A 24,672-nucleotide genomic window follows, 5' to 3' on the forward strand; every position below is an offset into this window, starting at 1 on the left:
TCACTTTCATAGGTTAAAAAAAAATATACAACTGATTCTCAATATTGGGACATAATGATACCATTTTTCCTTTTCCCCCAAGTTTTAGTTTGAAAATGAGATAAAAAAAAAAAACAAAACAAAAAAACAACTATGTTCTTGCATTGTTTTTGACTATTGTTACTTCTATCAATAAATAGGCCAAACATTGTATTTGTGATAGTGTTCATTGTGATTCACTGAATTAATCCATCATCTTTTTTCTGTCTGTCCCCTACAACAATCAATGATGGCTTAACATTGACCTAAAAAAAACTTAATACTTATTTATTCATTTAGCATTTTTTGTTTTAATATTGTCTTTAAACTTCAGCTGAAAATCTTATGTTTATCTAGAAATAAAGCTCGAAGATGTGTCAGATTCATGCTGCTCACTTATTTAATCACAACAGATAAGTCCTGTGATATTGTATGTCATGGCAGGGGACACTTCCTGACAGCTCTCAGATACTGTTTCTCTTGTGTTTAACATGACAGGAAGCTCACTCCTCCATATTTCAGAATGGAATATTGGCTGAATATTGTTAATAGTAAAACCTATGAAGAGTTAGTTTGTGTTAAAATGATCCATCCATCCAGACGTCCCTCTCCACAGCAATGCTCCTCTGCTCCTCATGGGGGTCCTGATGTGTTCCCAGGTCGAACCAGATATGCAATCCCTCCACCTTGATCAGCTTTAAGTCGGCAAGAAATTGCAGCTTATGCAGTAACACCTCAGTGATAATAGTACTACTATAAAAATATAAACATGCAGGTGCTATTCTTCCTGAAGAGTACTCTTAATACTGCTGATCACACCTCTGCACTTTTATCAGTACTACTACTTGTATTTTCAAATTGTGGTTTTATAACCTTTACTAATGTGACATGTGAGTAGTTATTCCATGACTGCTCAGTGGGAACTGTGAAGGTGTTCTTCAGCAAGTTACTTGCACCTTTACTGCTCCTCTTCTTGATGACTGGAATAACACTGAGACAGCCACTAGATGTCAGTCTTCTACTGCATTTTAAAGCCATATTTCCACTATCTGTGTCATCAGTATAGCATCTACAGAATGAGTAAAAAGTGTATTTGCTGCAGAGATATGATGGAGTAAAAGTATAAAGTTGCATCAAAATAGAGTGAATAAAAAAGTGCTTTGGTAAATGTACTCAGTAACATTCCAATTAAGGAGAATAAAGTGGTTAACGCAGATATTATAGCATATATTAGGTAAATAAACAGAGGTTTGTCTGTAATAGTCTGTGTTCATTTAAATTAATCTATTGTATCATATAATCTCAAAGTCCCATTTTCATCAGATTTAAAGTCAATATGATTTGACGAAAAGATTTCATAAATAAACTTGAGAGAAAGTATTTCATTTCCACGTTTATTTACATAGCGTAAGGTGTTACAATAAAATTCCATGTCACCATTTTATTATAAATACACCATTTTAACCAAGGCTTGACAACCCTCATTAAAATACATCCTTCAAACCTTTTGAAACATAATAAAACAAATGCTTTAATGAATACATCTATTTCATTTTTGCACCTTTTTTTTTTAATGTTAGTAAATCATGCAAAGCAGAAATATAGAGTACGAAAATAAAATGATATAGTTTGAATGTGTTGCTTTACAAAGGAGAATTTCAAATCAAAACAATTATATGTAGTGGAAAATACAAATACTGGGTCTGGTGGCAAAGCTTAAAGATCTTTCTCAAAAGAAATGTTAAGTAATGGCTTTCAGCAATAGTGATCTATATAATCATCAATATACAGTACATACATTACATTACTCGTCTGTGAAGGGAAAAAAAAATTCAAATAATAGAAATCTTTTATGGTTATTTTTGACACGGAACTGAACTGTTATTCTAAAGTTAGATTGTGACACACTGGACTGTAAAAAGGCTTACCTGATAACACAGTAATCATACCATTATGGTTAGCATTGCACTTGAAGTCATGCGTCAGTCAATTTACAGTGTAACCACTGCACCATCTTATAATACTCATCATCCCATTTTAGTGTTACAGAGTATTTTGCAGGCACTTACAAAGCATGGTTGAGGCCTTTAAATGCTTAAAGATAAGATGCAGGTTTCAAAAGGGTCCACTGTTAAACACATAATCCACAATAAACCTGATGAAACATCGTATGAGCGAGTGTGTAGGTGCTATGCTGCATAAAATCATTGATTACAGTGAAGGTCACAGTCTAAAATAACGCCACAGGTATCTGGAAGACATCTGAGCACAGAGCTGGAGACGAACATCTCTGAAACAGAAAAATTGAACATTGAACAGGAACATTAGACTTCAGGACATGAAAAATATTAAATGGCACAAATAAACCAGAAATTTTGGTAAGACTTCATTTTACAGGTGTGGATTTTTTCATGGTAAGTAGGTGGAAACAATTTAACAAGTAACATATATTTTTTTGAAATTACCCCCAAAATTATCACAATAATCACCCCAAACTGTTGTTAATAAAAAGCTGCTAATTTCTTCAATACTTTTCCAGGAAACGTCTGATTGGATTCTGCTTAACTTCTGCTGATCATACCATTTTTACAATTCATACAATTTCCATCCAGCTGCGTCTAAGTTTCACTCAGCAGGACACTAAACTGATGATTTGTTGCAGCTTCTGCAGGTCAGTAAATTGAAGTCCTTTTTTTTTATCAATGACATTCTTCAATAGGCACTTAAGGAATGAAACTTTTAAAATGGAAAATTGCTTACTTAATTCTTGATTAAAAATGTGTATTTGTTTTTAATCAGCAGTTTATTGTTGCTAACAAAAAAAGGACATTTGAGAAATCTGTTCCAAAAGTTGAAATTTCAAATAAGTAAATTGGTAGTTACCACCTACTTCCCAAGAAATCTGTAGACCTGTAAAATGAAGCATTTCAATTTCAAAAGTTGTGAGGTGATTGAATGTAAATATTCTCTTACCTTTTAAAGTGTCCAGAAAGGCAGAGGCTTGTATGTATTGGAGTTGAGGTTGGATGTGTCCAGAACTGTCACATGGTGTTTATTGTCACAATAGGCTGTTTAATCCGTCCATTTGTGGGAACTTGCTCTTTGAGGTCAGCATGTTGCTGCAACTAAGCTGTAAAGTTTTATGACAGACGACTGGGAATGGAGCAGATGATGGTAGAATATATGCGGCAGTGTCGCCCAGTAGAGAGAAGATCTTGAAGCTTGGCATTTTGTGTTTATCATGTTTGGGAGACTTGTTATTCTGCTCTGCAGAGTGGCACTTATCGTTCTTTAGCTAACTCTTATATTCAGAAATATACACATGTACAGAATTTTTTTGTTTGTACACCCAATTTGGTTTTCTGTAACATTCAGGCTAATGGTAATGAACAGCTCGGTTATAGTGTAACACACTGTAATGTAAAGTGGAACATTAAATGCTTATGATATTACACTTTAAAAACCAAAAAAAAAAAAAAAAAAATCACGTACACTTAAAACTTTTTTTTGCGATAGATATTGGAAATGATAAACAGCTTCTGCATATGCTGCTTACAGTACGGTAATCAGAAAGTCTGATATGATATAAACATAACTAAAAGTAAATGTGAAATATACAATAAACAAAAATATTCAACTTGTAAAAAATTAAATATTAAAAGTCCTGTAACAACCACATGCAGAGCAGAATAAAGCTAGTCCTTATTCCACTAAGAATTAGGCATCTGGTGAACACTGTGGTTTAATAGTGTATCCTTCCCTTAGAAAATCATTCCCTAACTTTCAAACTCATCAGTATCTGCGGCCGTAGCTTGGTGAACTGTAGGAAGTGGAAGAGAAGGTTGTACTGAAACTTGATCCAGTGGCATCAAAGCTGCCTCTTCTGGAGCCGGACCTGGAACCACTTCTTGAGCCAGACCGTGACCCAGTGGCGGAGCCTGACCCGCTGATGCTATAGGGACTGTAGAGGCCTTTGCTTGATTGAGATGATGCTTCAAGCAGTCTCAGACCTGTCCCCTCCTCTATCATGCTTCTTTCCATTGCGTCCTTGTAAGAGATTTTCAGCTTGGTTTTCGGGCATGTGAGGTATTTCGAGTATGCACTAACATCTCGTAACTTCTGCGCAGTGCGAGCATCCAAGGTGCCCTTCTTCACGGCCTCATCTATGGAGACTCTGCTGGTGGATTCTGGTTCAATTAATCCACCAGTGAGATACTGGACCTCAAGGAATCGCTGCCCAGCCTCATAGTAGAGCCAGCCTTTCTTTAGGGCTTGGGCTGCTGACATTTTGGTTTTGGTTCTTGGGTCCTCAAATCCATTGCACGCCTTCTGGGCCAGACTGATACGGTCCACCATGATTTTATCAACAAGCCCTTTGTTCATTGCATCTGCAACAGTGAATTTCTCTCCAGTATTTGGGTCAATAATCCCTCCTGTGCAGGCCTGAGCTTCCAGCAACCTCTGACCGGTTATGTTGTCCAAAAGGTTCCTGTGTATGGCTTCCGTGACGGACACCTTCTCCAGAGTCTCCGTGTCTAAGATTCCAGCCACGGGACCTGTTTCCTCTGTTGGGTCGTTCCATGTGGTTGCTGGTGTTTTTATGGTGGGTGCAGGGCTCATGCTGTAAGATGAAGAGGAGCCAAAGGAGGATGAACGTGATCTGGAACCGCTCATGTTTCCAGACAGCATGTCTGCAAACTCTGTGATGGACAGAGTTCCTGAACGGTACTGATCGAGAGCGGACTTGTCAATCAGGCCCCTTGAGATTGCATCATCAATATCATACTGCCGACCAGACCTTCTGTCAATGATCATGGATTTCACAACTCCGTCAGATGAGGTGATGGTTATTTCCTCCCATTCACACTCCTGCTCTGCAAGCTCGATATAGGTCTGGTGGTCGATGAGCCCTTTCTGGTACGCCTCATACACAGACATCTCTTTGCCTGTTTCTGGATCAACAATGACAACTCTGCGTTTGCGAACAGAAGACTTGGACGATGTCTTCCTCTCACGCTTCTTTTCTTTCAGCAGCAGAAGGGCGAGGCCTGTCTCGGGGTCTATCATACATCTCTCCATCAGCTGCAGGTAGGTGAGGTTTTCCTCAGTGTTAGGGTCAAAGAAGCCCTTTGTGTCATCAGATGGGTCAGTGAGGATTTCGTTCATTTCCTGGTCGAAGAGGCCACGTTCATATGCGGTTTCAACTGGCAGGCGATGGCTCTCCTGCGGGTCAATGATTCCACCAGTAGCAATCTGAGCCTCCAGCAAACGAATGCCATGGTCTTTCAGAATAAGGCCCTTTTTCATTGCCTGGAATAGTGAGATGACCTTGCCAGAATAAGGGTCCTTGTAGCCTGTGACAGCTCGCTCAGCTGAGTGGAGTTTGTCTTTAAACTCTGGGCCAACAACACCCATCTTAACAGCTTCGGTGACATTCAGTTTTAGGTTCTTTATAGGATCGATTACATATCCAGTGGCAGCTTGAGCCTCAAGGAGCTCAAAGGCAGTTCCTGGTCTGATCATGTTCTTCTTCATTGCTTGGTAGATAGACAGACGGTCTTTGCTTGACTCTACGTACACACCAGCAATACAGCTAGTGCCCTCAAGGTATTTCTTCACAGCTCTGCTGACCTCCTCCACTGTAATGACACCCTCAGTGAGATCATTGTATGTTTTTTGGTCAATAATCTGAGAACGAAGCAGCTCTTCCACAGTGATCTGCTTTCTGAGACCCTTGAAGAGAAGACTTCTATCAGCCAGTGATAGTAGGCGCAAACCGCTTTCTTTATCAACTCTGCATCTTTTCAGGAGCTGGGCATAGGACTGTTGTTCATCTGTTGTTGGATCAGTGTAACCTCTCACATCCCCAGTAGGTTCAGATAGTCTCTCAAGTGTCTCTTTGTTGATGTATCCACGCTGCATGGCAACGTCTGTCGGGAGGTGGAAGTAGTATTCAGGATCCATTAATCCGCCAGTGGCATTCTGGGCCTCCAACAGCCTTAAGGCATAATCCTCCGGAACCAGGTCTTTTTTCATTGCTTGGAAAAGAGAAATTACTTTTCCGCTGTACGGATCCTTGTAGCCTGTAACTGCTCTTTCAGCAGAGAGAAGCTTGTCATGAAGTTCCGGGCCAACAAGCCCCTTGCGAACGGCTTCGTCAACTGTTAGAAGTTCATCTTTCACTGGGTCAATCATGAATCCTGTTGCTGCTTGGGCCTCGAGGAGACTCAAAGCAGTTTCAGGTTTAATCTGCCCGCTCTTCATAGCCTGGTAGATGCTGATCTTTGGAGGATTGTCTGACATGATTCCAGCAATGCAACCAGTCCCAAAGAGGTACTGCTTTACTGATGGCATCTCCATTACCTCGCGGATATTCATCTTTTCTTGTTTCAAGAGATTGTATGTGTGCAAGTCAATGATTCGTGCGCTGTATAGCTCCTCAATAGTAATTCTTCGTCTGATAACGTCACACGACATGCTCTGCTCGGTCTTTAGAGTCTCTCTTTGTTCGATAATTTCAATGATGATGACCAGCATTCTTTCCTTTGTGATTTGCCCTAAGCGAAACTGCTCCATGAGGCGGCGTCTCTCCTCTTCTGGAAGCATGTTTGAGTTCATGATTTCCCAAATGGTCATACTCTTTCCTGCAAAGCTCTTATGAGGGATCTCGATTTGAGTGTCAGCTAGATCTGTTCGGGCTTGCTCCTCTGTGTACTGGTAAGATTTCTCAACAGGAGCAGGAGACTCAACCTTTGACAGAGGCAGGTAGCACAGACCAGAGTTGGGATCTCTCACACATTTCTCCACTAGCTGCTTGTATGTAACACTTTCGTTGGTATTGGGATTGGTGAAGCCTTTGACGTCACCTGAGGGTTCATTGAAGGACTTGGACATTTGTTTGCTGAAATAGCCACGCTGAATGGCCACATCATTGGGAACACGATGGCTGCTGACTGGATCGACGATCCCTCCAGTCGCAAACTGAGCCTCTATGAGTGGAATAGCATGCTCCCTCAGAATGAGCTCCTTCTTCATAGCTTGGAAAAGAGAGATCTTATTGCCTGTGTATGGGTCTTTGTATCCTGTCACTGCTTTTTCAGCTGCGAGAAGTTTCTCATGAAGCTCTGGACCTACCACTCCATCCTTCACAGCATCATCCACAGAGTACTTCAGATTTTTGACTGGATCAGTTATGGAACCAGTTGCTGCTTGGGCCTCAAGCAGGGCAAGTCCAGTGTTATGTTGCAAAACATTCTTTTTCATTGCCTGGTATATGCTTAACTTCTCATTTGAATCTTTCATAGTGACACCATCAATGCGGTCTGTGCCCTGCAAGTACTTCCGTACCTTATCAGTTTCACTAACTTCTTTAGGTGTCTTTTTGCCCTGTTCGAGTTGATCAAATGTAGTCTTATCAATGATGTTGGAATCAAGCAAAGAGCGGGCAGTGACTGGTGCCCTAAGACCTTCAAAACAGGCCTCTTCCTTTGGTTTGTCTTCTTTTTCATCGACCATTGTTATCACAATCTTTATCAACTTTTCAATTGTCACCTGCCCCATTCTGTACTGGCGGATCAACTCAAGTCTTTGCACCTCAGTGATGTATTCAGAGTGTATTATCTCCCAGATGGTGACTTTTCTTCCTTTGAATGGACCATACTCCAGCTCCATAGTTGCTTGGTTCAAAGTCTCTTTTGTCTTAGCCTCTGTGATCTGTTTGACTTCTTTTGGCTTTGCAGCTTTCTTTGAAAGAGAGAGCAAAGGGAGTCCAGTTTCTTTGTCCGTGACACATTTATTCAAGAGCTGAGCATAAGTTAATTCCTCTTGTGAGTTTGGATCATAGAAGACCTTTGTTTCATCTGTGTTTTTGTTCAAGGTCTTGTTCATTTCCTCATCAAAATAGCCACGCTTGCAGGCAATCTCATGTGGGATGCGGTAGCTTTTCACTGGGTCAATAATTCCACCTGTTGAGAGTTGTGCCTCAAGCAGACGGATGCCGTGGTCTTTCTTTATGAGGCCTTTGTTCATGGCTTCAAACAGAGACACCTTCTTTCCTGTATATGGATCTCTGTAGCCAGTGACAGCTCTCTCTGCTGACAGGAGTCGTTCATGCAGTTCTGGCCCTACAAGACCCGACTTAACAGCTTCATCAACAGGGCTCCTCTCATTTTTGACAGGATCGATTACAAACCCAGTTGCTGCTTGTGCTTCAAGAAGGTTTGCAGCAGTTTCTGGAGAAAGTAATTCTTTCTTCATAGCCTCATAGAAAGACATTTTCTCCTTGGTTGGTTCATTCAACAGTCCAGCAATGCTCGATGTTCCTTGTAGTGCCTTCTTCACGGGCTCCATCTCAGAGATCTCTTTGACCGTTACTTTGCCTGTACTCAACTTGTTGAACAAATCTTTGTTTATGACCTTGGACTCCAACAGTTCGCTGGCGGGTACTGGAGCCTTCAAACCATTAAACACATTTCCATTATTCTTCTCCTTGTCTTCCACAACAGTGATGACAATTTTAATAATCTTCTCTACAGTGATCTTTCCTGTCTTGTACTGGCGAATCAGTTCCCGTCTTTGCTCTTCAGTAAAGTATTCTGAATTTATGACTTCCCAGATGGTGACTATCTTGCCTCTAAACTTTCCAAAAGGCACGTCAACGGTTGATTTACTGAACACTTCCTTAGTCTCCAGATCTGTGTATGTTCTCTCAGTTTGAGCAGCTTGCTCTGTTACTGGTAGTATCAGCAGTCCAGTCTCTGCATCTTTGGTGCATTTCTCCAGCAGCTGTTTGTAGGTGAGTTGCTCTTGAGTGCTTGGGTCAATGAATAATTTGCAGTCATCACTGGGATCGGTGAGTTTCTTGTTCATGTCTTCGTCAAACTGGCCCTGCTTGTAGGCAGTCTGAAGTGGCGCTCTATGACTATTGACCGGGTCGATGATGCCACCTGTTGCAAGCTGTACATCCAGGAATTTGGTGGCCTGCTCCTTTTCAATGAGTCCCTTCTTCATGGCCTCATAGAGAGAGATTTTGTCTCCAGTGTAGGGATCTTTGAAGCCAGTGGCTGCTCGCTCTGCAGAGAGCATCCTGTCATGGAGCTCTGGGCCGATCAACTCATCTTTAACAGCTTCGTCCACAGAGAGGAGCTTATTTTTCACGGGATCTACGATGTAACCAGAAGCTGCCTGAGCTTCCAGGAGCATTGCGGCAGTGTTTGGACTAATCTTTTTCTCTGTCATGGCCTGATAGACACTCATTTTCTCTTTGGATGGAGTCAAGACACCTCCGACACAACTCTGACCCTTGAGACATGATTTCACTTTATCAGTCTTTTCGAGCTCTTGCACAGAGACTTTGCCCTTTTTCAACTTGTCAAATTCCTTTTTGGTCAGAACACCGATCTCATGAAGCCTGGCGGCAGGAACTTTCTCTCTAATTCCATCAAAGGCAAAAGGTGATTCTCCACCTTTCTTCGCTCCGTCCACGTCAACAGAGCCATTGAACACTTTCTTTGTTGTTCCCACCATTGTCATGGCAACTAACTGCTCCTCAGGAACCTCATCAGTCTGAACTTCCATTTCCTTTGTTTTGGATGCAACCTGTTTGGAGGCAACCTCAAGACTCTTAAGTTTCTCTCTGAGCTTTTTGTTCTCCTCTCCCAGGAGTTTTTCTTGCTCAAGCCTTTTCTTGTCCAGAACTTCCATTTCCCTCTGCTTGTTATTCATATCTGCTTCAGCCTCCTTTTGTTTCTTAACAGCTTCATCCATAATGGCCTGAAGTTTCTTCTTCTCATCTTCCATAAGCTTTCTCTGACGTTCTTGCTCATCTTTGAGAGCTTTGGCCTTGTTCACTTCATCCTCAAACTGTTTCTGGAGCTTCGTCTTCTCAGCCTCAATGTCCTTTTCCCTTTTCAACAGCAGTTCCTTCTCTGTGAGGAAAGACTGCTGAAGAATGGCCTTCTGTTGCTCAATTTGCTCTTGTTGGGCATTTGCCATCTATTTGGGAAAAAGAAGAAACAAATGAGTAAAATGTAAAGCAGAAATACACTGTCTTGCTGAGAATAAGATGAGAAGACTGATCCAACTCTCATGACTGTCTGCTATACAGTAAAATCTAGCTGTTTTCTCATTCTCTGGCATAATAAATGTGTTCAGGATTACTAATGTTCTGTCTTGCCTTATCTTAACTAATTTCCTTGCAGCAGCGTCATATTTAGCACACAGACATGAGAGCAGTATCATGCTTTTCATCTAACACACAGGAAGAAAGTGCATAGAAGCATTTTCCTACAAAGTATTCAATATTTACAGGAAAAGTTCATTAAGAAATGAAAATACAATCATGACATTCTTACCCCCATGCCGACTGAAAACTGAAATAGATGGGGACTTTAAAAAATAAAATCAAACAGCTCCATGAGGGTTGTTCATCCACGATGCCCAGGCTCAATTTGGTGTCTGGGATGTTCCGCAGACTTGGATTACAGTGGACGAGCTTGTTTTTTACATTATAAAACATCCCCACATCTACCTCAGTTGTTCATTTGAATGCTGTGAAGCTCCAGAAATATATTGCGGACTTAAAGCCACTTCACTTAACTTTCCATCGGCATGAGGTCGAGTAGATAATGACTGAATTTTCATTTCTGGTTTCCTTTAACTAGTGATCGTTTCAGTTCTGCAGCGTTGTGTTTCGAATGACATTCATATAAATTGCTGGATGTTATTTTTAATTCTCTGCAATTTACATGAAATGTTACAGTGACTTCTACAAACACTGTAGTTAGTGTGTTTGACAGTAATGTTAATTCTAAGGGTTGTGTAAACTGACTAACAATGTTAATTCATATAAAAATACCTCTTTGGATTTTTTCTGCAGCTCTTCCGCCTCTTTCCTCAGTTTCTCCTTCTCTTTCTCTAGAGCATTGATGGCTACCTTCAAGTCGTCCGCCTCCCTGCTGCTCTGCAGCCTCTGTGTCTCCAACTTCTGCACCACGATTTCTGTGGTTTGTTTTTCCGTGTGTGCAAGACGAGTTTTTGCATCGTCGGCCTGTTGCTTGAACTTCTTAGCCTCCTCTTCAGCCTTTGCCTGTGCGTCACTGAGCTCTTTCACCCTCAGCTTCAGTTTCTCTGCTTCAGCTGAAACTTCAAGCTGCCTCTTTCGCTCGGCCTCTAATGACTTCTGGAAGCCCTCTGTCTCCTTATCAAGGCGCTGCTGGATCTGTTGTTTGTCCTCCAGTAGTTTTTTAGCCTTCTCCTGGGCCTGATTCTTCTGTTTCTGGAGCTCCTCTGCTTCAGCCTTCAGTTTCGTTGCCTCTTGGATGGCCTGCATTTTCTCCTTCAGCATTTTCTCTGCAAGTGACCTCTGTTCAGCCAAGTCAGTCTCAGCGATCTGTCGCTGCCTGGCTGCCTCCTCAGCTGCCACACTAAGTCTGGCAGCATCCTCTGCCAAGCCCTTCATTTTCTCTGCTTCCTCTGCCAGCAGTTTCTGTGTACTATCTTTGTCTTTCTTCATGAGGCGGCGGTTTTCTTCCTCGATCTTCAGCTTCAGTTTCAGGAGCTCATCCATCTGGGTCTTAACTTTGGACAGCTCATCCTCCACCTGTGCCTTTTGCTTGACGGCATCATTTACTTCACCTTTGACTCTCTGAAGCTCCTCATCCAACACAGCTTTCTGCTTATCCGTCTCGTCCAGCTTCAGTTTGACCAGTGAGAGTTCCTTTTCAACCTGCGACTTCTGCTTAAGCGATTGTTCTGCTTCTTTCTTGTGCTTAGCCATCTCTGCGTCAGCCTGCTTCTTCTGCTTCAGAGCCGCTGCCTCAGCTGCTGCTCTCTTGGAGGCCTCCTCCTCCGCCTCTTTCTTCAGCCGCTCTGCATCTTTTTGGGCTTTGGCCTGTTTCGCAGCTTCATCCTCTGCAGCTTTTTTCTGTTTTTCGGCCTCCTCCGCTTTCTGACGGAGCAGGGCGGCCTCTTTCTCTGCTTTCTCTTTCGCTTTCTCAGCCGCTTGTGCAAGTTTCTTAGCGTTTTCAAACTCCTCTTTCAGCTTCTCCTGGGCGAGACTGTCTTCTTTGTTCTTGCTGAGAACATCTTGGGCCTTCTGCTCGGCGGCGCTGCACTTCTGCGCTGCGTCTTTGGCCAGAATGGCCTGCTTCTCTGCATCTTTCGCTGCCTTTTCTTTCTGTTTGTTTGCTTCAGCTGCTTTCTTTTTGAGGCGTTCCACTTCCTCCTGAGCGGCTTTGCACTGTCTGGCTGCCTCTTCTTCTGCTGCAGTAATCCTCTTCACCTTCTCCTCAGATTCTTTCCTTTTCTTCTCTTCCTCTGCAGCGAGCTTCTTCAGTTTCTCGGCCTCTTCCTCAGCTTTGAGTTTGCTCTTCTGTGTCTCATCGGCAAGAGCCTTCAGTTTCTTTAACTCCACCTCCAGATCTGACTTTCCCTTCGATGCTTTCTCAAAGTTGATCTTAATGATTCGAATTTCCTCTTCAACCACCTTCTTCTGCTTCAGCGTTTCTTCCACGATTGCTTTCTGTCTCCCTAACTCAGAGTCCGATGAGCTCTTCAGGTGTGTGATCTTCTCTTCGATGTCATGTTTATGCTGCGCAGCCTGATCCTCCAGCAGCTTCCTCTGATAAGCTTCATCCTCGGCTTTTCTTTTCAGTCTTTCATTTTCTGCTTCTTTAGCTTTCAGAGCGATCTCGGCTTCAGTCTTCAGACGAGTCGCCTCGTTGATGGCAGCCAGTTTCTCTTTCAGTATCTTTTCTGCCTCGGCTCTCTGCCGAGCGGCCTCGTCCTCGGCCATCTGCCTCTGCTTCTTCGCCTCCTCCGCGACAGATCTGAGTCGAGTTGCTTCCTCGGCGAGTTGTTTCATTTTCAAAGCTTCAGACTCGAGAAGCTGCTTGCTCTTCTCAGTGTTGGACAGCGTCTGCTTCTCAGCTTGAACCTTCATCTGCAGAAGAGCGTCCATTTCACTTCTGACTTTAGCCAGCTCATCCTCCAGTTGTTTCCTCTGCTTTTCGGCAGCGTTCACCTCGTTTTTCAGGCGCTGGAGCTCGTTGTCCAACAGGCCCCGCTGCTGCTCAGCATGCTCAAAGTCAGACTTCAGGCGGATGCATTCCTGCTCAGCAGAGAGCTTCTGCTGGGCCACCTGCTCTGCAAATTTCCTCTGTTTTTCCAACTCTTTCTCTGCGTTGTCCTTCTGTTTAAGAGCAGCTTCCTCGGCTTTACCCCTTTTCTTGGCCTCACGTTCTGCATCAACCTTCTGCCTCTCTGCTTCCTCCTGAGCCTGGCTCTTCTTCTGAGCTTCCTCTTCTGCTTGTAGCCTCAAGCGGAGAGCCTCGTTGGCTTTCTGTCTCCATGTTTCAAGCTCTTTCTCCGCTTGCTCTCTGGCTTTGTTGGCGTCCTCCTGTTGTTTCCTGAGTTTGCCGGCTTCCTCCTGCAGCTGAAGGACAGTGCCCTTCTCTTTCTTAAGGGATTCCTCCAGTTTGGTCGCCTTTTCGTTGAGCGTCACGGACTGGGTTTGCAACTGTGTGGCTGCAGACTTTTGCGCCACCTCCTCCACCACCTTGATCTGCCTCAGCTTCTCCTCCTCCGCCTGCTTCATGCACCTCTCTGCTTCTTCGGCTTGCATTTTGAACCTCTGCAGGTCATCCATAGCTTTCTGCTTCTGCCTGGCCGCCTCTTTTTCCGCCTCGGATTTACGTTTCAGCTCGTCTTCAGCGTTTTTCTTCTTCTGGGTCTCTTCGTTGACCTGCTTGCGGAGCCTCTCGGCCTCCTCCTGAGCGGTTTTCCTGAGCTTCTCAGCCTCATTAGCTCTGTCTCTGAGCGCCTGCAGCTCGGCCTCTGCTGTGGACTTCTGTTTTATTGTTGTCTCTAACTGGAGTCTAATTATGTGGATTTCCTCCTCAATTTTGGTCCGACTGACCAGCGCCTCCTCCAGCTGCTGGCTCTTGGACTTGATCTCCTGCTCAGACAGACTCTTCAGATGATGCAGCTCCTGCTGAATGTTTTGCTTCTGCTTCTCGGCGTCCACCGCCACATCCTGCCTCTTGCTGGCTTCTTCTTTCATCTTCAGCTTCAGCTCCTGGGCCTCTTGCTCCGCCTTGGCCACTGATTTGGCGTGAGCCTCAGCCAACTGCTTCTGCTTATCTAGCTCAGCTTGTATCTCTGCCATTCTTTTCCTCTCCTCTTCTTTTAGTTTCTCAGAGGTTTTCTGTATTAGTAGAAGCAAAGAGGGAGTGAAGGGGGGGTTGAGAGAATGTTAAAAAGTGTTAGACTGTAAAATAAAATGTCATTAAAGTAGTAATAAAACATGTAGCTACATGTAAATGTAAATACATGAGAATATGTTACAGGTAAACTCTATAACGAACAGACAGATCGTTTAGCTACAGCAGAGGGGAAACACTGTATTGGGAAATGCTTGTCGAGTTTATTTCATGTATGGCACACAGAATGACACTTTACTTCACAACACAGCACGACACTTTACTTTCATGCAGTTGAGGTATTTCAATTATTGATTTAATCTGTTTAATGATCACATTTTAACACAGTTGCATTCTATGGGCCTGTTCAAATAATATAATATAATGTATGTGGTAGAAATAAGTGTGTTGCTGCTATATTTCCACTTAAAGATTTAATATTTGGATATCTGAAGGATCGTTATCGCTTCATTCAGTCACCAATCGATATTATTTGGTTATTTGGGGTCAAATTCATAAAGTAACTGCAAAGAAATAAGCAGGGAAAACAATAATTAGCAGCATGCAGAAATTACTAAGCGCAGCAGCAAAGATACCAGAGACTTTTAATTATAAAGCTGGAATTCAACCAGAGTAAAGTCACTATAGTGATGGAGCAAACACAGCGTGATATGACGGGACACAGACCACAGAGAAAACGCTTGGATTGATGCGACACGACATGAATCCAAGATCACGGTGAGGTCAGTCCGACAACAGCAAACACCGACAGATGAGTTCTACTCTTCAACAATGACGGGAGATGTGTAACCGCACAGGTGAGTGACAACGAACAGGAAGGTCCAGAACTTTAGAGACCTGTCATATTGATCTCTAGTTAAGGTTTAACACAGTGTGTTCTCATGGATCAGCACCAGCCTCCTGTATTTATTTATTTGCCTATGACAAGGATGTTTTTAAGTTTTTTCAATCGATGTTAGTCAATGTGTAAGAATTAAATAACTGGATGTGCACTTCATTACAGGAGACAGGATAACCAATTTGAAATACATCACTTTCATGTTTTATTATTGAATAATAAACACTTCATATTCCTACTTAACTTCATGCGTACTAAATGGATAAACACATATGGTTCATGTTTAAATCTGGATTCTTTAAATTTAATCAGACAAAGATATTTTATGAGAGAAAAAAACTGCCTTGAATGCGACACTTTACACTGAACATTTTAAAAAGATGGACAATTTACATGTAATCAAATAGTCACTGTTTTACGCATTTTGCTGGGAGTGTACAGTCGAAAAAAGTATTTAGTAACTATTTTTGGTAAACTATTAATTGTTTAGTATTTTTAAAAGCAAAAATGCTGGTTTTCTTTGTTTTACATAGTTGACAACTGAATATATTTGGAAATTTGCTTGAATAAACCCTTGGCTCTGCAAAGTTATGATAGGTATTTTTAAAACATTTAATAGACTAAAAGAAGGACAGATTAAAACACTGAAAATAAGCATTAGTTGCAGCCCTGAACAGTACTGTCAAATATCCCAATAAGGCCTTAAAAAAAGTTATTCAAATTATTATATTAAGACAACAGAAATACATACAATACCTTGAAAATTAGCAAAATAAGAAATGCCTACAGGAAGCTGATGCTTCGGACTCAAATATAAAAAGTCTCTGAACCTTCCCTTCACTTCACTACAGACGAGGGTCTGATGTTGGAGAGGAATGACATGAACTGAGAGGGTCTTTTCTTCAAATACCTGGTGCTTTGGGGTTAATTCATCTCTTAAGCGTGTGATTAATATTCGTGACAAAGCACTGGCGAGCAGGTCGAAAAAGGATCAAACAGAATAAGAAGGTTAGGAGGGAAGAAAGGGGAGAAAGTAAAGGTAAGACTGAAAAGAAGGCAGGAAGCCAAACGGAAGCCTTCAAATCACAAGTGTGGGTGATTTCAAGAGGAAATAAAGAAGCAAAGACTGAATCAAATATTGATCGAGGAGAACGTGACTGATTCAGAGGCTTACTGTATGTACAGACTATGTGACATGATCGTAGGGAATGAGAGACATAAACTCTAGTGGGGATGTGATGTGCTGGAACAGTAGGATGAAACCGTTTGCTTCACCACCGAACATCGTTTTACTTCCTTTAACACAGTAATACATGTTTTTAGTGCCAACATTTTTATCTCTATTTGATGACAGATGATTTCCCAAACGTCCGTCAGTAAACAGGTCAGCGTTTGTTCGTGTTAGTTTGTTTTGGTTTTTTTGGCAGTTTCTCAGAAGTTTGTGTGTGATTACCTCGTCGTCCTCCAGGCGGCGCTGTGTCTCCGTGATGAACTTAATGTACTGGCTGGTGAGAGTCATCAGCTCACTGTAGCGGGTTCTCAGATCAACATACTGGAATAAATGCGGAAACGTTAGCGACATTCATTTTTGTTCCACATTTCCCTCATTCTTTATAAAACATGAAGTTCCCAGCAGTTAGCTAAAGTAAAGTTTTTAACCCATTTAGATCACATTCCTGGTTGAATTTTGCTTCAACCAAGAATCGATGCTTTTGAGTTTCAGTGAGAGAGGCTGAAACATTTTATTCCCCTCATGAGTTTGGGGAGTTTTTATTTTTACGTTTTAAATTAAGGCTGAAAAGATATGCTCACAATATCCATGAAAAAAAAAGAAAAAAGAAAAGCTAGCAATCAAATCTGTCTTTAACTTTGTTTATTGTGCGTTCTGTCTCTTTTTTGGCAAAAAAACAACCCTCAGAAGACGAGTGTGGGGAGGTGAAGAGAGAGTCTGGAAGCATAACTGCAGAGCATGGTGTTCCCATGCTGGAGCGTTGGGAAAACGATACCACTATGAACTGTGGGTAATTCCCTCAAGCAAAGTTTTGGAGAGAGACTTGGGAAAAGTGGACTGTCATGATTTTATAGTCGTACAGCCCAAAACCCTCTGGACGCATCTAACTGTGTGTTCATGTGCTGTCGGAATTATCCGACAAACATTTTTTCCGACAGAGAAAGTTCAACGTGAACGCCCTCTCAGGTCGGAACAACGGCTCGGAAAATAAGAGAAACACAACACAAGTTGACGAGATGACGCCATAAACACTGGGTTGATGATAAGGAACTTATAAGTCACGTATTGTACAGTTACTGTATCATTTCTCTTGCACTTCCTTCCATCCATCCATCCATTTCGTGAACTGGGAGTCTCCGTGTCCCTGAGTGTGGACAGTGGGATCAGTCCAGTCGTCCATTATTTAGCTAGATGGTAAGTTTATGTTACGACTCGCCCTCTTATCAACGTTAAAATCAAATTCCTCCCAGTGTTCCTCCCCCCTGACTATCCTGTTTCACTCAGATATGTACAATGTTTGTTTTGTTTATCGCCGTGCTGATAGCAGACGGGCAGACTCAGCTATAAACATCACAGCCAGGTCGTCCGTCTCATCTTCGCTCTCCTCAGGTGTCTGATAAACTCACCTGCTGAATGATGTTATCAGACGCACACTCCATCTTGGGTTTCTTCAAAGGAGACGCGATGGGATCCTGCAGGGCTTTGTAGGTCAAAATCTGGAACTCATAGTCCTTAACAAAAAGAAAACAAAAAGAAGACAATAACTTTAAATCAAACCAGGAAACAAACTTCATTTTGTTGTAAAGCTAAATATACCAGTACATACCTTGACTGAGTCGATGTAAGCCTTCGCATTTTTCTGGCACTTTTCAATCTTGTCCTTGTTTTCCTCGATCTCTTCCAGGAGTTTCTGCAGAAAGCATCAAGAGGGGAATAATTAACTATATTTAATACGTTTTGGACATTTTCATGGTTTACTTCCATCATTTTATTCTTAATAAATAGAAGAACTGCAGCTACTACTTTTATTATCAAAATAAAAACACAGGTTTAATTTAACAGTTTTAATGTGTGTTTACTTTGAATTTTAATTGTTTGACTTTACCTTTCAAATTATCCTCTATAATCTGAAGCTTTCTATCAGCTCGTTGTGGGACAGACTTTTCTTTACGAGAACGGCTCTTGTTCTTTATTTAATTTTCTTTGTTTTTTTGTTATTGATGATGAGGGTGAACCATCAGTGATCTCTAAATTTTAACTAAAGATTGAATGAATCACTATAAACACAATAATAACCAATCAGTAAAGACATTTTCACCAGAATCCAGTGTGCCCTTTCAGCCACCAGAGGGCAGAGTAACGCTTCTTTCCTTTCGCCCCACACATCTTTACCTTCTCCTCTGCCAGTTGCTCCTTGAGAGCCTTGCTGTCGCCGATGGGCACGGCCTGAATCTTCTCCTGCCTCTTCCTCGCCTCTCCGAGCCAGCGGATGAGCCACTCGTAGCTTCCGTTGTAGGAGTTCATGTGGCGGCCGAGGAGGTCGAGCTCGCGCTGCCTCAGCTCCAGCTGAGCGAACACGGCCTGCCAGCGCTCCAGGAGGCTGCTGACCAGCTGGCGGTAGTGCTCCACCTCGGTGTCGCGCTCGCTGTGGATCCTCGTCATCTTGTCGTTGATGGCTGTCGCCCTCTTCAGCTCGTCCTGCAGCCGGTCGAACACGACCTGGTCGGCCTCCGCCTCAGAGCGCATCGACTGATGAAAGGGCAAAGTCGTCAGCTTAACATGAGAGCAGCAGGTTACAGATTTATTTATTTGAATGACTTTATCAACTTCTGAAGTACCTTCAGCTGACTGCGATGGTCCTCCACCTCCTTCTCATCCGCCGGCACTTTGCTAACATCCCGCAGGCGAGTCTCGTAATTCTTCAGGGTGTCCTCTGCTTCTTGAGTGTTTCTGATCACCACATCGATGGTCTTCAGCCTGAAATCAAACAGATGTTCAGTTAACAACAGCTGGAGATTCAGCAGGAGGCGCTCAGAGAGTCACAAACACTCACTTGTCCAGGTAGACGGAGGACAGGCCGTAGACGTGTTCCATCTTCTTCAGCGTGACGTCCAGTTCGGAGCGCAGCATCGGGGCCGAGCTGGACTGCTGAGGAGACGCCAGAACCTCCTCCGTCTTCTCCGAGATGGAGCTCAGGTCTTTCTTTAAGCCCTCCAGCTCAGACTGGACTTTCTGTCATTGAAAGGCAGATGGTTTAGTCAAATAATAAACTAACACAATCCCATTCCTTTGTCATCTGACCGCACGTTCATGTTTTAAACCTCAGTTTTTCCCTCTCATCATCATCGTCGTTACCATTTGCTCTGCAGTCTTCATGGCGCAGGCCTTGAGCGGCTCCTTGTCTACGGCCTGTCGGAGGCGCGTCACGGTTCGGTTCTCGCAGCCCTCCAGCCTCAGGCGGAGGTCTTTGATCTGCGTCAGGTAAGTCTTGCACACCGACTCGTCTTGCTCTCCTGGTGGGATTGAAAAAAATAATGTGATATCTGTTATTAATCTGCACAAACTCAGGATGAAAAGGAAGATTGTTAATTCAGGTTTTGCAGTAGGTGAAGGGTGTAGCTTTTAATATCAATCGCTCAGACATGCATAAAAACATTGCGTACACATAAAGGTACAGCATTACAGGATCTCAAACTTAACTGAATCATTTTATTTTTTTCATTGTATTTTTCTATTTCAAAACAAAGAAAAATCACAAGAAATAAGTACACAATTAATGCACTTCTTCATGTTTGATTGGTTCCATGTTGATCATCCACAACAGAGGTTAATTTATCAGTTAACTGATCTGATAATTATCTGGTAAAGATCTGAAATCAGCCACCGTTAAACTCATGCGCAGAGACGAGAGCGCGACAATGAGCGAAGTCAGGAGGGGATACAAAAACCAGAGAGGATGATGAAGCTGATTGAGTTAATGAATGAAGTGATACATGACAATGATGCACAACAGCCCTCAGTACACACACACATGAACACACACAGTCCTGTTCAGCCAATCAAAAGCTCCTACTGCACATCTGCTGCTGTAACTGAGGCGCCTTACCTGCTCTGGGTGGCACATAGCCTGTAACGTGAACCCGACAGTCAACTTACTCACACGTGAAATGACTCGATGAGAAAATGTTTTAAATCAAACAAAATAAATGCGACTGCTCGTGGTTTGTGTGGTGATAAAAGAAAGTGGAATGTGAAACAGTACCTTGCTCTGCGGAGCTGACCATGGTGTTGTAGTGCTGGTTGGCGCCGTTGTAGCTGGACTCCACCTGCATTCGGTCCTCGGCCCCGAACATCTGGGAGTCCTGGCTGTCCCTCAGGAAGTCCTGGTAGTGCAGCTCCAGGTTCCTCAGCGCCAGGCGGTACTCCTCCACCCTCAGGGTCTTAAACTGCAAGAGCACGGATGAACACGGACAGAAGCGATGGATGTTAAACCTTATGAAGTCAGTTTTAATACCGAGATGTAACGATGCAACTCTGCTGACTCCAGAGGAAGCTGCATGTAATCTAATAAATTGCCCCCAGTGATGTCACTCTTAGGTGTCTTAGGTGTCACTCGTGGCTTAGATGCATTGTGGGTAATGTAGGCACCAGGTTTTGGAGAGGAATAGACAGATGATATCTCTGGTTGTGCTGTATTGATTCTGACTCTTTGTTTTTAAACTGTCCATGATGAGTCCGATCAGTGTTACAGGAGTGAATTCATCGACTTTATCAAAACCTGGAGCCTACATCACCCACAATGCAACTTAACCACTGAATTACACTGAACTTTCTCTAACTTTCTCCAGCACACGACTGTTACCATGGTGAGGTTCCATGTCTTGATGATGTGGATGTCTCTCATCAGGTACTGCCAGGACAGCAGACTCTTCATGTCCACGAACATCGTCTGCCACATCGTCTGCAGCCTCTGCAGGTTTCCATCCAGTCTGAGGAGGAAGATTAGGCGAAGATGAGCACGCGCGAACTAAATAAATCTAAGACACCCCGACGCCACTCTCAACTTACCCGGCAACGCTGTTCACCGCGTCCTTATTGGTGGGTGGAACCAGGAAGCAGATCGAAGGCACGGACGCCTCGCTGCCTTTGTCGTTCAGCACCCTCCACTTGTAGGGCTGCGAGTTGTTCAACAGGGCGCACTCGTCTCCTCTGTGGACGGTGATCTGGAGGATAAATGTGCATGCTCGTGTCAGACAGACTGAATCTATCTACTGTGTGAAAAGTGAGCTAAAATCTGGACACTCACCTCCATCTGCTTGAAGTCGCAGACGGCCTGGATGGGCTGTTTGCCCTTTATCGCCGACGCAGGGTTCCGTGGTTTCAGCTGGATGACGGTCTTGGCTCTTCGCTTCAGGCCCTCCAGGTGAGTTTTGAACTCAGTCAGTTGCTCCTTCTCATCCTGCGAAAAACGAGGGATTCAAATTTTATACTCAAGGCCGGTAAACATGCTGCAATGTTACAAACTGTTTTTATTTTTTGCCACTTACACTTGGATTGTTATTCTAAGTGTCTGACAGAGTTCTTGTTAAACCAGAAACAGTCGCCATCACTCTCGTCAAATCCACCAGGCTCCATTTGCAGAAACAGTAAATTTATGATAATAAAAATGTATTTGTATGATACAAAATATTTTCACATCTGAATTTTTATTCTGACCAAAGCAGGATTAGTGACTGTTGGAACATTGGAAGGTGGTTTGACTGACTTTTATTCTGTCTCGATTTTTAATGAAGTGTTGTGCGACGCTAAAATGACTGTTTCTGCAAATGGAGTCTGTGGTTAGTGTGATTTGGTGGTTGTTTTGGGTTAAACAGAGAGGACCAGTCGTTATCCCCCTGAGTCAGTTAGAAACAAACTCATTTGAAAATAGGGTCTATGTTGCTGTTACCCTTTTCGGCTTCCCTATGAAAGCATTTAGAAACAGTTATCTCCTCATCAAATGCTAAACACGAAACCAACAAATATTGTGTAATGTCTCAACAAAATAAAAGCCTGAATAAAACCCACAGCTGCATCCTGCAGTAGATCCTCCAGCCGCGTGACGGTGACGGAGCGGTCGCAGGTGTACTTCCTCTTCATCGTGTCCTGCATCTTTTTGATCCTGTCCTCCGCCTCTTTCACGTCAGAGAAAAACTAGAAGAAGAGGAAATAGGAGAAGCGACGTTCAGCGGTTAAGACAAATGAAAAAGAGCAACAGATTTCCTGATGGACTGACAGATAGAGTAAGTGAACACACCTGGAAGTAGGCAGTGTTTTCTTTCAGGTGTGTTTCGATGCAGCAGCACAGCTGGAGGATCCAACTCCACTGAGTCTGCAGAGCTGCGGTGAAGGCCTGAGGAGGCGACAGTCAAACGTTTAAATCAAGATCTCCACAGTTTAATTATGTGTTCATAGACGTCTCAAATGCTCTCACCTCCACCGTGGTCCTGGCCGGGTGTCCATCCCTCAGCAGTTTGTCTCCTGTGGCCTGGACATTGTTCATCTTCTTCTCCCTGAGCTCCAGCTCTCTCATCAAACCCTGCTCCCCACAAACAACGACAACCACAATCACATCACTGTCACCATCACTGGAAAGTGCTGCGGACAAAAAACCCTCACGAGAACTTCATGTTCGTCACTCTACCGAGTAGTTTTCTTTCTTGGCTGCCATGTTGGTGTTCCGCTCGCTCCAGTCGTAGTTGACCTCCTCCTCCTCCTTCTCGTTCAGCCACATCAGCTCTTTGGTGGCGGCGGTGACGAAGGCGTGGAGCTCGGCCAGGTAGCGCAGGCGGGCCTTCGAGGAGTTCTGCGAGGAGGGACGGTACATTTTGATGCTGTTTAGTGCTTGAGTTGAATCTTCACCCAGGGTTTCTGCAGGGTTCACTTTCTAAAACCTCTTCAGTATAACATGGGATGTTATCTAATGCCTGTTTTATGATAATACAGGTCAAAGTATGAAATGATTTATGCATACAGTATGTAAATTATATTTCAGAGTTTCTTATACCCCCAAGGCATTTCTGGAGACATTTCATTGACTCTTTTTATGAATCATTTACAGATTCTATTATGGTACCTGAGAGTAATACTTGTATAAAAGTAAAGATACTGTGTTAAAATACTACTATAGTAAAAGTGAAAGTAACCCATAAAGTACTTAATAACTGATATTAAATGTTTACTTTAGAAGTAAAAGTAAATTATACATTTATTAACATGCATTTTTGTCATTATTGGAAACTGTGTTTTATTTTTATCTCATGAAATAAATTAGTTCAGTGTTCAGCTGTGGCTCTGATGCAGCCTGTAATCTGCAAAGTTACTAGTAACTAAAGTTATTAGGGTAGTAAGTAAGAGTATCATTATATTATGTGAGTGAAAGCTGTATTTAAGTACAGTACTTGAGTAAATGTACTGAGTTACATCCGCTCACTGCTTTGTCGTAACTTACCAGGAGTTTGCCGTACTGCAGCTCCAGTTTCCCCAGATAGTCGCGGTATGCACCTTTACTGGCAGGTGAGATCTGACTCTGGATCAGGTAGAGGCGAGAAGAAACAAGAATGGAGAAGAAAAGAAAAATGATTAAACCAAAAAAAACATCATAAAACAGAAAAGTAGGCCACCATGCTTGTTGTTGTTGTTGGTGGTGGTGTTTGTACCTCATCAGCCTTCGCCCTCTCGATCTTGGAGCGGAACTCCTCCACGGACTGGTGGAGGCCGCGGTGGCTGCCCAGCTGGCACTCGACGGTGGGCAGGTCGGAGCCCCACTCCCCGTCATCCACCCGGCGCTGGTTCTCCTCCACCCAGCCCAGCAGATCTTGGATGTACCGCATGGTGACTTCATCCAGCTCGGGCCGCACCCTCATGGGCGCCTGCTGCAGGACCTGGGCGGAGTGGACCTGAGTCATGTGGACCTGAGTCAGGGGGATCTGCGTCATGGGGATCTGCGCCGTGGTCACACCTGACTTGAGGCGCAGATTGTACTCGCTGCGGAGGTTCACCAGCCTCTCGTGGAGACGGTACACTCTAAAGACAAAGGACAGGTGATGATAATGAATCAAGAATATTCAATAATCAATTAATTATTAACTTACTCAAGGTCTTAAATTCTAAGATTTTCTAATTTTCTCTATTTTATTTATAAAATCTGGACTATTGGCTAAAACTATATTTCTGTATAAGTGAGACAATGTTATATTTAGATTTAAAGTCTTGATTTGAGTATTGGATTATTTAGTGTTGAATATTTAAGGCTGTTTTAAGGTAAAATTCTGTAAAAACCTTGTTTGTTTTGTTTTGTTTTTTTTTATCTAGAAACAACAACTCAACTTTTTTTTAAAGTATATAGTAATTTTCTGGATATAAATGCATGTAATTATTAAAAGTCCAAATTAAACTAAATCAAACATATATGTACATTTATGTATAAAGTGTGTAATTAGTGTTTGTGTTGTCAAACGGGCCAATTATTGTTCAGTAATTTTTGAGATTATTAGAATCAGTGTTTTTATCTGACTGCTGATAAAATAAATGTATATTTAAAATGA

General features: G+C 42.9%; 1 protein-coding gene across 16 annotated transcripts in view; it reads right to left on the reverse strand.

Annotated features, from left to right (window-relative positions):
• Nucleotides 1–1,398: 1,398 nt before the first annotated feature.
• The window catches only part of pleca (plectin a), a 105,202-nt gene continuing 81,928 nt past the window's right edge, over nucleotides 1,399–24,672 (reverse strand). For all 16 annotated transcript variants that reach the window (XM_037092477.1, XM_037092479.1, XM_037092478.1 and 13 more), the window contains 21 exons: nucleotides 23,785–24,151; nucleotides 23,577–23,654; nucleotides 22,770–22,931; nucleotides 22,560–22,664; nucleotides 22,383–22,478; nucleotides 22,154–22,279; nucleotides 21,393–21,545; nucleotides 21,155–21,309; nucleotides 20,949–21,075; nucleotides 20,349–20,532; nucleotides 20,193–20,213; nucleotides 19,442–19,599; nucleotides 19,140–19,318; nucleotides 18,925–19,063; nucleotides 18,479–18,835; nucleotides 17,913–17,996; nucleotides 17,713–17,817; nucleotides 16,529–16,627; nucleotides 10,874–14,221; nucleotides 2,992–10,011; nucleotides 1,399–2,308 (listed from right to left, as the gene is read on the reverse strand). In XM_037092477.1, coding sequence (XP_036948372.1) covers nucleotides 3,811–10,011; nucleotides 10,874–14,221; nucleotides 16,529–16,627; nucleotides 17,713–17,817; nucleotides 17,913–17,996; nucleotides 18,479–18,835; nucleotides 18,925–19,063; nucleotides 19,140–19,318; nucleotides 19,442–19,599; nucleotides 20,193–20,213; nucleotides 20,349–20,532; nucleotides 20,949–21,075; nucleotides 21,155–21,309; nucleotides 21,393–21,545; nucleotides 22,154–22,279; nucleotides 22,383–22,478; nucleotides 22,560–22,664; nucleotides 22,770–22,931; nucleotides 23,577–23,654; nucleotides 23,785–24,151 — 12,244 coding nt within the window. In that variant the 3' untranslated portion in view covers nucleotides 1,399–2,308; nucleotides 2,992–3,810. The remainder of the gene's footprint in view (nucleotides 2,309–2,991; nucleotides 10,012–10,873; nucleotides 14,222–16,528; nucleotides 16,628–17,712; nucleotides 17,818–17,912; nucleotides 17,997–18,478; nucleotides 18,836–18,924; nucleotides 19,064–19,139; nucleotides 19,319–19,441; nucleotides 19,600–20,192; nucleotides 20,214–20,348; nucleotides 20,533–20,948; nucleotides 21,076–21,154; nucleotides 21,310–21,392; nucleotides 21,546–22,153; nucleotides 22,280–22,382; nucleotides 22,479–22,559; nucleotides 22,665–22,769; nucleotides 22,932–23,576; nucleotides 23,655–23,784; nucleotides 24,152–24,672) is intronic.

The sequence above is a fragment of the Acanthopagrus latus genome, chromosome 3 (assembly GCF_904848185.1).
Source record: "Acanthopagrus latus isolate v.2019 chromosome 3, fAcaLat1.1, whole genome shotgun sequence".
NCBI classification, from domain to species: domain Eukaryota; kingdom Metazoa; phylum Chordata; class Actinopteri; order Spariformes; family Sparidae; genus Acanthopagrus; species Acanthopagrus latus.